We start from the raw sequence: 15,000 nt of genomic DNA, 5'->3' as shown, positions 1-15,000 counted from the left end.
AGCCTGTGGCACTACTGCGATGTAACCTGTAACACTAATGCGATGTAACCTCTGATGTAACCTGTAACACTAATGCGATGTAACCTCTGATGTAACCTGTAACACTAATGCGATGTAACCTGTGACACTACTGCGATGTAACCTCTAACACTACTGCGATGTAACCTCTGATGTAACCTGTAACACTACTGCAATGTAACCTGTAACACTAATGCAATGTAACCTGTAACACTAATGCAATGTAACCTCTGATGTAACCTGTAACACTAATGCGATGTAACCTCTGATGTAACCTGTGACACTAATGCGACGTAACCACAGATGTAACCTGTAACACTACTGGGATGTAACCTGTGACACTAATGCGATGTAACCTGTAACATTGATGCGATGTAACCTGTAACATTGATGCAATGAAACCTGCGACACTGACGCATTGTGATCTGTAACATTACTGCGATGTAACCTCTGATGTAACCTGTAACACTAATGCGATGTAACCTGTGACACTGATGTGATGTAACCTCTGATGTAACCTGGGACACCAATGTGATGTACCTGTGATGCAATCTGTAACCAACAACAATGTATCCAAAAGTGTTTACAAAATGTCTGATGTTCTGCTCTACAACGTGTACACAGCAGTAATTTCTGGGAAATAATGACCGCTCATTGAATCCACACTCTGCTCGAAAACGCCCCCGGTGAGTCAACCGGCTGCTCCGATCGATTTATTTTTCCCGTCCGGCCATTTATGGCACAGAGTTTAAATATGCACAGATATCTCAGTCAATGTCTGACCAGAGCAGAGGAGAAAAGCTCAGGGACATCGATGGTGTGTTTTTTCCATCTCGCTCGGTTTCTCTTTCTGCAACGGAAACATTTTTATTTTATTTTTGTACCTCAGGGTGTCACTCAGCAGTTGCCTGACTAACTCTACTATCGACCTCTAAACAGCTGGGTGAAGTTTTCATTGAACAGATAAACACTTTGGTTAGGGGGTACAGTGTTGTGCCAGCGGGTGAGCGGGTGGAGCAAGGTGTGGGTGAGCCCCAGCATGAGTACTGGAAAGAGAAGTGTTGGGGTGAAAACGAAAGTAAATAAAGAAAAGCTCTGCTTGGTGAACTTTTGCCCATCTCTCATTTTTCCAGTGCGGAACCAGCGAGTGTGTTACAAGTGTATTTTCTATATTACGGTTAAAAAGGTGAAACACACACACACACACACACACACATACAGAGTAAACAGGTGTAACCACATGGTGCAGAGCAGAGCTGCAGAGTCAGTGTTATTTCCTCACTGCTGCAGATCTTCACACACCACCTCCTACTGTACGGTGAGTAAAGGAAACAAACAAGCACAAAATGGAGAGCGAAAGAAGAGCAGACGATAACGTATCTTTCCCTCGTAACTAGCACCGGTCTTACATAAGTCACCGTGTATATGATGGACATTTGTCCGTTACAAAAGAACAACAAAGACGCCTGCATTCCAACACTCGCTCTGTGACCCGCCCCTAACGACTCGGGGGCAGGTAGCGACTGCATCACCTCGTGCCTTAGACCGAGGCGGCTTTCGACTTGGACAGCACAAATGACCTGCTTCTTCCATGCAATTCATTAACGGCAATTTAATTAGCGCAATCATTAGATAGATAGGTATTAATGTTATGGAGACTCGCGTTTAGTAGACAGTCACCTAGCTGAGGCAGATAATCACCAACCTGAGGCAGTCAGTCACCTAGCTGAGGCAGATAATCACCTAGCTAAGGCAAAATAGTCAGGCAACTGAGGCAGTCTGAGGTGGAAAGTTAAGCTAAGATGAGGCAGACTGTTGAGTAACTGGGGCAGACAGTTGACTAGCAGAGGCAGGTAATCATCTAGCAGAGGCAGGTAATCATCTAAAAGAGGCATTCAGTCACCTGGCTGAGGCAGGAAGTTGCTTAGATGCAGCAACCTAACCAAGGCAGACTGTTGGAGCTGGGGCAGATGGTCACCTAGCAGGAACAGTGTGCTGCCTAGTCTCACATAGTCATACAAATAACTGTGTAGCTGCACCAGAAAACCAGAAACTCTACTCCTTCTTGATTTGCAATTATAAGAGCACCACACACACACACACACACACACACACACACACACACACACACACACACACACACACAAACACCTTACAGTTATTCAAGTTCAGCCGGCTCTCGATTTGTGCAATACTTCAGTGTGATGTGAAGTCAGAAGGCTGCAGCTGAAATGGTTTCCACTCGTACGTTTCCCTATTATGGTTACAGGAACTTTCTCAGGGACTAAAACCTGCCACTGAGTAGAACTTCAAAACTTTAACTAGACCAGTGAGATGCCAAAGCACAAAACATCCAGGCAGAAAGCAATCTTGGTGTTCCTGCAACCGGCTTCGGATCGACCGTGGCCCTGATCCTGCACTCGAATAAGAACTGATCAACAATCGGAGTCCATGTTTTATTGCACCATGTTATTTTGGCCTACATCTGACCAATGTCATTTTTGTCTCTGTGTGTGTGTGGGGAACAATGTGACCATCCACCAGGCCACAACTATTTCCATGTCCATTCTCCAGTATCCAATATCCAATATCCAAACTATGGCCTGAGCAGCTGCAGTGTACGAGGCAAATCCTGAAACCTCTGGCCCTGTAGGCTTTAGAGGATATGAAACTCCTTTACATGTACAGAGATCTTCTACAGAGATTGTACCTGAGAGATCCTCTACCACTGAGACCTTTTACTATAGATCTTCTAACACAGAGATCTTCTACAACATCCTTCACTAAATGAGATATCAGTTAGGAATATCTCGCAGATGACTCACAATAAACCGCAATCAGAACCAAACCCTTTGTAATTTCGCTTTCAATTTGAACAACATGCAGTTCGTTTTCTGGAGTGTTTGAGCCTGAAAATCTGCTGAAATGTTATAAAATCCTTTGTTTTTACATTCAGCACGTTTTCAAACATGAGCCAGATAAAAGCATTATGTTGGAGCACATGGCGAGGCCACAAAGCTCAAAAGTGGAGATGATCTGGAGAATGTCACGGTCTGGTTTGAATTTTCAGGGGCAAATCCTTAATTTGGCATAATAACGATTTACTTCCAATACTTTAAACATACATCAAATATAACATACACAAAACTACATAAAATTACTGATTTATTCAACTAAATTTTATTAAATAATTCACTTAACCAAATTCGAATCAAATTTGAAATTATGTACCTGCTGAATATTCAAATTATCCAATTAACTTGCCAAACGTATACAAATTATGTACTTTATGCGCATAAATTATTCACTTAACTGAAATTTTACAATTTAAACATTTAACGTCTCACTTGCACAATTATCCCAAATGATCTACTTCACCTGCCAAACATAACCAAACTTTACTTCTTTACCCAATTTATAGATTAACATAACTATCCAACATACCCAACACATTGATCTAACTAACTTACCTACTATAAATACACCTACCAAACGTTTCAGAGCAGATGCCATGCAACACTGACCTCAGACTTCCAACTTCCAGCCTCCAGCATCTCTCGGGTCGACGCTACGTTCTGATCTTCATCTACCTTCACTTTAGACCACACAGAGGAGAGCAACACTGCCTCATGAGAACTTCACACTAGGGGGCATTCTCTCTCTCTCGCTCCATCATCATCACCTCCCTCTTGATTTCTACACACATCCCTCGCTCTTTCCAGCTCTCTGTCTCTATTTCCATCTCACTCCCTCTGCCCATCTCTCACGAAAACCCTCTCCCTTTCTTGTCTTTGCGTAATCTTTCGAACTATTGCCCCATTTTTGCTTCACTGACTCAGGAATTTTCCATGAACTCTCTCTCTCTCTCTCTCTCTCTCTCTCTCTCTCTCTCGTTGTTCAGGGTGAAAAACCCTGAACGCTTATTTTCTCCACAACAGCCAAAACAACTGCAAACAAACGAGAAAAATACCGACCGCACAAGGATTTAAAAAATGACTTCTAAAAAGCAGTGTGTGTGTGTGTGTGTGTGTGTGTGTGTGTGTGTGTGTGTGTGCGTGTGTGAAAGAAACATCAATAAACAAAAACTACAAAAGTAACTAAACACTTCAAGCTCATTTCAAAATCTTTGAAATTTTGTTCTTTTTATTTGTCAGATGATGTAAAAATAGAAGAAAAGCTAAAGCTAAAGAGAGAGAGAGAGAGAGAGAGAGAGAGAGAGAGAGAAAAGAAAAAAGTACAGCGTCTCATCCATTAGACAGGACGTTGCTCTGTGCCGTGTGGTCTGTGTGACTGCTTCATCGTTCCGATGCCTGCCACTGAAGAGTTTCCTGCTGGAGCCCAACCCCCGAGTGTTTGATCTCTTTCACGCTACTCAGCGAAATATGTGCGATCTGCTGTGTTTAGGAAGAGGAACCGTGTCTATGTCGGGTTTCTCAGCCGAGGTGGAGGCGTTCGTCCTGATCACGCTCTAGGAAGGCCATGAGACAGGGTTCTGTGAGTGTTATTTTAGAGAGCAGACAGTGTCTGATCACTGTCCTGCCCAGTCACCGCACCTAAATCCTACTGAACTGCTCTGAGATGATCTGATCAGAAGGAAATCTCCAACTAGTTAAGTACATCAATGCTGAGAAAGCTGCTCTTCATGCTGACCGAGGATTTTTTCACTGGAAAATAAAGTGGAACATCTGGACGTTTATAGATTTGTTGGGATGAAGGAAGTCTACATTACAGAGTTTGTTGCATAAAAACAAAAGGAACATGCACGAGTCTTTCAGAAACCTTCACAGGCTCGGAATAAGTCCTCATCACAAACATACTTTAATTACTTTTTAGGAAAAGTGACCTAAAACACGTGACCTTCTGAGAAACCAGAATAAGCTGTTTATTAGACACACGTTAATATAAACCAGCAGCACTAATTCGGGGAAGTTCATTCACCCCTATATACATATGAATTAAGGGCCCTGCTCAGGGGCCCAGGAGAGACAGCGCACAATTTTAAAGGATGTCAATTGATGTGAAAGCATGAAATTTTCCCATTTACTTAAACTAGAAGACCCAAACCTGTTTCAGCATGATGATGCACAACGCCAGCTTCATGCTGAAAAGCTTTACATGTAGAAGATCTTCTGCTATAGACTACTTTAGGATGAATGTGAAGACTGACTGCACCTCAGGCCTCCTCACCCTGAATAAATCTCCAATCTTATGGTCTGGTGTCCACACAATTTAACAAGTCTGGTGTACTGCATGATCACATCTCCCAGCTGGAATTCAGTGTAGATCCTGGACGTTGTTTTCAGATGATTGGTCTCGCTAGAAGATTTTATCCGAAGCTGCGATGTTAAAGCTGATGGACTGCAAATAGCAGATGTCAGTTATTTATAAAGCACAGGTGGGACAGGCAGAAACTCCTGTTATTCGCTCTTCAGGTTCTTGTTAATAAACGCTGAAATCCGTAACCTGGAGGAGAGTTCACATCTACAAGGAGCAGATGCAAATGAACCGACGCTACGATACCACATCCAGTACGTGAATGAAAATACGCGGCGTCTTTAAATACGTAGTTTTTAAACTAATCTTTATCTATCATGACTGTATGAATAGCAAATCCTCTGCACAAGCTCCGCCCTCTACTGAGACTTATCTGTAACACTATTGGCTGCGGTAAAGCCAAGTCAAAAACTTCGACACAGATCAATGTGAACACACACAATAGGAGCCACACTAACCAATCAGAACACAGTTTACATCTCCAATCCTGCACTAACCAATCAGAACACAGTTTACATCTCCAATCCTGCAGTAACCAATCAGAACACAGTTTACATCTCCAATCCTGCAGTGACCAATCAGAACACAGTTTACATCTCCAATCCTGCAGTGACCAATCAGAACACAGTTTACATCTCCATCCTGCAGTGACCAATCAGAACACAGTTTACATCTCCAATCCTGCAGTGACCAATCAGAACACAGTTTACATCTCCAATCCTGCAGTGACCAATCAGAACACAGTTTACATCTCCAATCCTGCAGTGACCAATCAGAACACAGTTTACATCTCCAATCCTGCAGTGACCAATCAGAACACAGTTTACATCTCCAAGCCTGCAGTAACCAATCAGAACACAATTTAGAGCACTAATCCTGCAGTAACCAATCAGAACACGGTTTACATCTCCAATCCTGCAGTGACCAATCAGAAAACAGTTTAGAGCACTAATCCTGCAGTAACCAATCAGAACACAGTTTATATCTCCAATCCTGCAGTAACCAATCAGAACACAATTTAGAGCACTAATCCTGCAGTAACCAATCAGAACACAGTTTACATCTCCAATCCTGCAGTAACCAATCAAAATGTAAATTTTGTACGGCGCTCTGGATAAGGGACGTCTTGCTAAATGCTGCAAATGTAATAAATGTACCATGCTAATGCCCACAGTAACCAACCAGAGCCCAGTTTACATCCTGCCAATGCTATCAGTACACAGTTTACATTTCAATCTCAACAATAATCAATCAGATTACAACTTTGGTCCAAAATCGCACAGTAGCCAATGATAGAGCCGATCATGTCTAAAATAATCTAAAGCGAGTTCACAGCAGCCAATCAGATCACACAAATGTGGCCAATCAGATTCCAGGTCCTGCCCCAGTATATTCTTTCTGGAATTTATGGCTTTATTTTTAAATTAAATATTTATATTATTATTACTTTGTGCTGAACTTTTAACCAATACACAAATACACATTGGCTGAAGTGCTCAGGCTGATATTTATTACACAAATCTACACAAACCACGTCTTACACTTCAACACACACACACACACACACACACACACACACACACACACACACACTCCAAGGTTTCAGTGACCATTCATGTAGTGATGGCCCTGATCAGGAAGAGGATGATGTTGGACGGATGAGTGCAAGCTGGGAACGCGCCGGAACAACCCTGATCAGTACATGATAAAACCTTAACCAACCGGCTCAGTGACCTTCAGGCAGGAGAAAGCCATAATGTTAACCAACCGGCTCAGGGATCTATAGCTCTTAAAACACACACACACACACACACACACACACACACACACACACACACACACACACACACACACACACACACACTTACTTGAACACTGTACCTAAGAAAAATAAAATCTCTTAGCACACCTAAATAAGATTTATGATGTTTTTTTGGAATGCTGGAAGAATAAGTAAATGATTAGACGAAAATAGACAAAGAATAAAGAACAACGAAAGGAGAGACGGTTTCTATATAATTATAGAGAAAAGAGAATTTGACTAAATATCTTTAGGTGCTTGGCCCCTCAACACCATGGCTGTTATGCTGTAGACAGACGGCCAGACAGACTGACAGGCAGACACAGACTGATGGGAGGGTGCATGGACAGACAGAGGGATGGATGGACGGACAAACAGAAAGACAGTCAGACGGGTGGACAGACAGGGACTGTCTTCTTGTATCCACCAGAAGATAAAGCAGAAGAACCCTGGTAGAAATTCTGGTTTCTTGACTAGACACAATCAGAGAGCGGGTGAAGGGGTGAGGGAGTGAGAGGGTAAGGGAGTGAGAGGATGAAGGGGTGAGGGAGTGAAGGAGTGAGAGGGTGAGGGAGTGAGAGAATGAAAGGGTGAGGGAGTAAAGGAGTGAGAGGGTAAGGGATTGAGAGGATGAAGGGGTGAGAGGATGAAGGGGTAAGGGAGTGAAGGAGTGAGAGGATGAGGGAGTAAAGGAGTAAAGAGCATGCATGACAAATCCCCTGTGCACAAAGCCAGCTATATGAAGCTATATTTCTATGAGTTGGAGGTGTGTGGAAGATCTGCTATAGATCTACAAATCTATAGAACACTATTGGGATGAATGTGAAGGCTGACTGCACCCCAGGCATAAAAGCTAGAAGAACATCTTTTCATAAGACTGTGGGGTTTTATAAAGGTACATGTTGGAGAACGTGTCTAGATTCCTCTGTTTTTGGCAGATTTAATATGACCACTTGTGAAATGATATTCGCCTCTAATAATCCACCGGCTGATGAAAGATCACAAGTCAGGGTTTCACGTGTGTCCCATCATCATGACTAATCAAACCCGAGAACGGCGTCGAGAGACACGTTTGCATCCGGGTTACATCATGATTTCAGAAAACGTCGACGTCTGAATAACAAACGTGTTTCGTCTGTTTGGGAAAGTGGTTTCGTGGGGAAAGGATACGTTGCACCGATGTTGCATCATGTAACGATGTGTTCACACGTGGGGCAAGAAGTGAAACTGAAACGGGTCACAGGGAGGCACTGAACTCTTATTAACTCTCATCACTATTACACACACAAACACACACGGGGCTGGAATAAGGTGTTGGGTCACGTGATTCCATGTCTGACAAACGTGTAAAAATAACTTCCTGTTTATTCTGAATCAGGAGTTTGAAAAGAACTTTAGCATCATCCCATCCTCACAATATAATATGCTAGCATACTAGCCAGCGTGAATACCGTTACATCACCTTAAATTCGGAAGGCAAACTCAAACAGAACCCTGATCATTCAGCTTCAGGTATCACAGAGACCTTCAGATCAGTAAACACCACAGCTTCAGCAAATGAGATGATAAAGTGAAGTACTCACAAGGAAATGTGCCGCTGCTCCACGTCCGGCCGGGCCAGCTCGTCCTCTTCGATGTCGGTCTCACCTCCGGAGCTGCTCTCGGTCACGTCCGAATCGAAGGCACTTTCCGCTGCTCGCAGGTTGGTGCAGCAGTTTAGCGCGAGTCGCTCCAGTTCTCCCGGTGCAGATTCGTCCCTCAGGAAGCGGCTCGCTTCAGCTCTCTCCTGATGGACCCGGGCGTCCCGAGACCCCAGCGTACTGTCGAGTAATCCACCAAGCTGCTGCTGCACGTGACGTTCCACCTGTTTCGCCTGCACCACCTGCAGTCGCTTGCGCAGGCGCCGCAGCCGACCTTCGATCTCTAGATGACGGCTCTCGACCTGCTGCGAGCGGCTGTGCAGGTCTCCTCCCAGGCTGTTGGACGAGTGAAACGGAGGCAAAGAAACCTCTGCGCTCAGCGGCGTCAACCTGTTCGAAACATTCTGTGAAGGCAAGTGAAAGGACGAGGGGGATTCTAAGATATCGCGGTTGTTCAAACGGTCCCGAGAGACACCCCTGGGGCACTGGTGATGCTCTGCGGCATCTCGAACGAGGCCATTTCCCATTAACCCCCCATGAGAAAAGGGGAGCGCTGTCTGTCCGTACTTGCCCCCGTTCATGGTGACGCTGCTGGAGTCTCTGGTCGCTTTAGTAATTTTCCGAGCCACGCCGTTAACGTTGCCGCTCTGCGGCAGCGGAGGCAGACCGCTCGCGTTTCCCGCGCTCATGATGCTCTTCAGCTGCTCCTCCGACAGCTCCAGGGTGTGGTGTTTGCGCTGCAGGAAGCCGGGCAAGATGTCGAAGACGTTCTGAAGTTTCAGGGTCTCATCCGAGCAGCGGTATGAGGTCACCAGCTGCTGGATTTTGCCCAGATCGCGACCCGATTCCTCCTTGTTGAAGGTCCCGGCCGAGCAGGACAGATGATCCTCTTTGTCGGAAGAGGTTTTGCGTTTGACGGCGCCGTTCGTGGGGACGAGGACGCGGCCGGTGGCGCCGTTTTCCTCCACGGCAGTCGGGTTGATGGCAGAGGAGGACGGAGCCAGTTTGAGGCGGATTCGGTGAGTGTCGGCTGGCGTGTCGGTCAGCGCGGGCGCCATCGCAGCCATTCAGCGGCGCGAGGGGGCCGAGGCCAAAGCCACACCACCCACCTACCGTCACGCCACAGGACGACCTGCTGTGGGACAGGACACAAACACATGTTGGTGAAACTTCTCAAAGACGACTGGAACAAAGGTTTTTTCTTTCACAATAAAATCTAATTTTACCGGATGACTTCTAATATTTCAACCGGTGTGAATTTGGAATTTGTGCCACCAAATTTGGAATGGTTAATTCAGAAAATAAACCCGTCACCGCCATTCAACAAAAAAAAACGCTCGTATGTCCCTTTCAAATTGACCTCAATACAACTCAATACCCGATCAAACAGATCTCAATACTATTTTTTTGTCGTATCACTATCGTCATCTTAAAATCGAAAAAACAGGTGACCGTCCGTATTTTAACCAAATCAATTTAATAGGTATTTTCTGTTTAGCTTTAAGAGGACCCTGAACAGCAAAGTGACAGAATACTCACACCACAAACCGTAGGAAAAAAAAGTAGAGGCAAGATGCTGTTCATTAGGACTGGAATCATACCAAAATAATCCACACAATCAGGAGGTTCAACCTTCTCACACTTGCACTTTTCCAGTCAAAGGGAGTTCTTCCCCAAACTGTTACCATAAAGTTGGAGGCACACAATTTTACAAGATGTTTTTAGATGCAGGAGCATGAAATTTGCCCTTTATTTAAACTAGGAGACACGAACCTGCTCCAGTATTACAAAGTCCCTGTGCACAAAGCGCAGCTCCATGAAGATCTGCTTTACATGAGATGTGTGAAAGATCTCCTGCTGTAGAGCTCTTGATCACCTTTGGAATGAATGTGAACACTGACTGCACCCCAGGCCTCCTCACCTTCTCACCTACATCACTACCTGACTTTACTAACACCACTGTAGCTAAATGAATCTCCACAAAATCTAGTGGAACATCTTCCTACAAGAGCTGAGATTTTTTATAGGGATTGAATGTAGAATTCAAGCTCCAGGTTAAACCCCGAGCGCTGGTGTCTCACAGAAAAGCAGACGCTCGAGCCGGAAAAATCTGAAGGGTATCCGGAATCTGGGAAATAAACCACCAGTTCAAACAAATGATTTCAGTTTAAAGCCGTACATGCACACACCTGGATCCTAGACCACACACACACACACACACACACTCACAAATCATAGACAAACACACACACACACACAAATGTATATACACACACACACACACACACACACACACACACACACACACACACACACACACACACACACACACACAAATATATACACACATACACAGGAGAGAAGAAAAATTACTAATACAAACCTCTAGGGGTTCAGGGGAAAAGAAAATACAAACAGAAACAGCATATGAGAGAGAGAGAGAGAGAGAGAGAGAGAGAGAGGAGGAAAGACTGGAAGCTGAAAAAACAAAACAAAGCCATTAGGAAAGCAAGAATAAAAAAAGATGCTGAAAGAAAGACCAAGAGGTAGAACGAAGAAAAAAGAGCAAAAACAAACACAAGACCAATGGGGGAGAGAAAGAAAGGAAGGAAGGAAGAAAAAAAGAAGGGAAGACAAAGAAAGAAAGACAAGGTCATGTGATCACACATGGCTCTGGATGCAACGTCCCAAACCAGGAAGTGATTTGCACAGAACTGAGCACCATGACGGATCCAAAGAACACTGATAACCTGTGTGTGTGTGTGTGTGTGTGTGTGTGTGTGTGTGTGTGTGCAACTGTGCTATTAGACCATGAACAAATCCCTGAACTTTGGACACCAGTCTGCTTCAAACCGGTGCTGTATTCAAGCCTGAGTCTCACACAGCGTCGGACTGACGCCTCCGTGTCGCTTTTAGAAACTCTGCCCCTCTGCGTTACCGGGTTTCCTCTCTGAATACGCAGCGGTGAGGGTTTCATACAGTGATGCACTAAACAGCTCACTACAGCGAGCACTGAGCACCGAGCCCTGATCCACACACTCCATCAGCCTCAATCTTCCACACTGCTGGAGCAGGTTTGGGTCTCCGAGTATAAAAGGGGGAAAATCTCATGCTCCTGCACCTGAAGACATTTGTGGAGGATCCACATGTGGGTGGAAAAGTCTGGTGTCCTGATACTTTTGCCCGGACACGATCATTTCCTTGTGTAAGAACATCATCACACAGAAAAGTGATGATCTCTCGCCTGATGAGAATCGTCCAGGTGTTCACAGCTGTCTTACAGCTGCCGCCTCCGATAACGGGATGAAAGCGAAGCAAACAAAGGGTTCGAGCACATCTGTAAACATCAGCATCTCCTGAGCATCAGCAGGGGAAATGTGCAGGGGGCTGAAACGTTCTCTCAAGAGCGGATGATAAAATACGCAATTATCATGCTTTATCTCTCACACAAATACAGACACTTAGATCACACACACACACACACACACACACACACACACATCACACAAACACACACAGACTCACACCACACAAATCATAGACAAACACACAAACATATACACACAAATACAGACACTTAGATCACACACACACACACACACACACACATCACACAAACTCACATCACACAAATACACACACTCACAAATCATAGACAAATATATACACAAATACACACTCACAAATCACAAACACACACACACACACACACACACCATATAAATACACACACTCACAAATCACACAAATACACACACCATATAAACACACACCCACAAAATCACACAAATGCACACACACACACCACATAAATACACACAAACACACACTCAAATCACACAAATACACACATGCACAACTATACACACACACAAATACACTCACTCACAAATCAGACAAACACAAATATATACACACAAATACAGACACTTAGATCACACACACACACACACACACACACACACACACACACACTCACATCACACAAACACCCACTCACAAATACAGACAAACACACACACACACACACACACACACACACACACACACACACAAATTGCACATGATAAATCTCGCGTGTTAAACACAGAACGGAGGCGAAGTATCCCAGGCATTATCTTCTGATTTCTTCCACGTGTCTGAAACGTTCCCAGCTGAGCCACTTCACTCACAAACACCCATTAAAGTTCATTTCATTACAAACAGCTCAACACACACACACACATCTAAAAGAACATTATTTGTCTGTCTGTATATGGGCCATGTGGAGTGGATTTAACAATAAACACCGAGGAGCTGCAGGATGGGTTACAGAGGGGTGTGTGTGTGTGTGTGTGCGCGTGTTGAATTCAATTCAGTCAGTCTCACACCGGGCCCTAATCCCCCCTGACGGAGCCCAAAACGCCACAGAAAACCCAAAATTTTCCATGATCCGTCGCTGAACTGTAACCTGAGAAGCCCCTCGGTGAGCTCACGAGTGCTTTCCAGCGTCCAAACCCCTCAGCTGGGGGCTGTTCTGGGAAACTCATCGACGTCGACTCTGATGTGATCGCTCTGTGTCTACTTTGGCAATTTTGATTGTGTGTTGTCACAGAAGAGGTGAGAAACACCGGTTTCATCGATTCTGGCTGAACGTTATAGCAGCTGCAAACGTCCTGTCCTGTTCCTGAAGAGATCGTAAAAACTTACAGCGTTTCTGTTCACGACTTGGACACTGGAGACTCCCGAACCTCCCGTGTCAGAGTTTATGACAACCAGCGTATTGCTATAAACCTGAGATCTGCAGATACGATGCAGAAATAAATCCTCACCTCCTGAACAAGAGAAGAGCTGAACTGGAAATTAATGTTTAGTCACATGACTGGTGACTTTACGGTACAGTCAGCGTTCACTAGTGTAGGAGCTCTCCAGCAGGAGATCTTCCACCTCGTCCAACCCATGTAAAGCAGATCTTCATGGAGCTGGCTTTGTGCACGGGGGCATTGTCATGCTGGGACAGATTTGGGTCCCTATGTCATGTGCTCAGGGGTGGAGGAAGTGAAGGAACATTCAGTGGAAGAGTGTGAGTAGGAGTTAAACACCTTCCAAAGTCTTATTCATACTAGATCCATTCACACGTTTTACAGCTCGAGGGGCAGCGACAGGAATAAGTGCACGTGATTCAGCAGCTAACAGCCTCACCCTCAATCCTCAGAACAAATACATACAACCAGCAGGAGGAAGATGTGAAGAACAATCACAAAACAACTACACACACACACACACACACACACACACACACACACACACACACACACACACGATTATATACAGTACATGTGTTGCTATACATATATACCTCACACACACACACACACACACACACACACACACACACACACGCGATTATATACAGTACATGTGTAGCAATACATATATACCTCACACACACACACACACACACACACACACACACACACACACGATTATATAGTACATGTGTAGCAATACATATATACCACACACACACACACACACACACACACACACACACACACACACACACGTTATATACAGTACATGTGTAATACATATATACCTCACACACACACACACACACACACACACACACACACACACACACACGCGATTATATACAGTACATGTGTAGCAATACATATATACCTCACACACACACGATTATATACAGTACATGTGTAGCAATACATATATACACACACACACATTATATACAGTACATGTGTATATATATATACCACACACACACACACACACACACACACACACACACACACACACACACACACACATGATTATATACAGTACGTGTTGCTATACATATATACACACACACACATTATATACAGTACGTGTTATATATATATACCTCACACACACACACACACACACACACACACACACACGATTATATATACAGTACGTGTTATATATATATACCTCACACACACACACACACACACACACACACACACACACACACGATTATATATATATATACCACACACACACACACACACACACACACACACACACACACACACACACACATGATTATATACAGTACATGTGTAATACATATATACCTCACACACACACACACACACACACACACACACACACACACACACACGATTATATACAGTACATGTGTAGCAATACATATATACCTCACACACACACACACACACACACACACACACACACACACACACACGATTATATATAGTACATGTGTAATACATATAT

General features: G+C 44.2%; 1 protein-coding gene across 1 annotated transcript in view; it reads right to left on the bottom strand.

Moving 5' to 3' along the window:
• The window catches only part of kansl1b (KAT8 regulatory NSL complex subunit 1b), a 34,549-nt gene that overhangs the window by 13,363 nt on the left and 6,186 nt on the right, over window positions 1–15,000 (bottom strand). Inside the window, 1 exon segment of the mRNA XM_046844236.1 lies at window positions 8,677–9,868. Coding sequence (XP_046700192.1) covers window positions 8,677–9,800 — 1,124 coding nt within the window. The 5' untranslated portion in view covers window positions 9,801–9,868.

The sequence above is a fragment of the Silurus meridionalis genome, chromosome 29 (assembly GCF_014805685.1).
Source record: "Silurus meridionalis isolate SWU-2019-XX chromosome 29, ASM1480568v1, whole genome shotgun sequence".
In the NCBI taxonomy this organism is placed as follows: Eukaryota; Metazoa; Chordata; class Actinopteri; order Siluriformes; family Siluridae; genus Silurus; species Silurus meridionalis.
The sequence above is the reverse complement of the archived record's forward strand: the minus strand, read 5'-3'. Positions and strand labels throughout refer to the sequence as shown.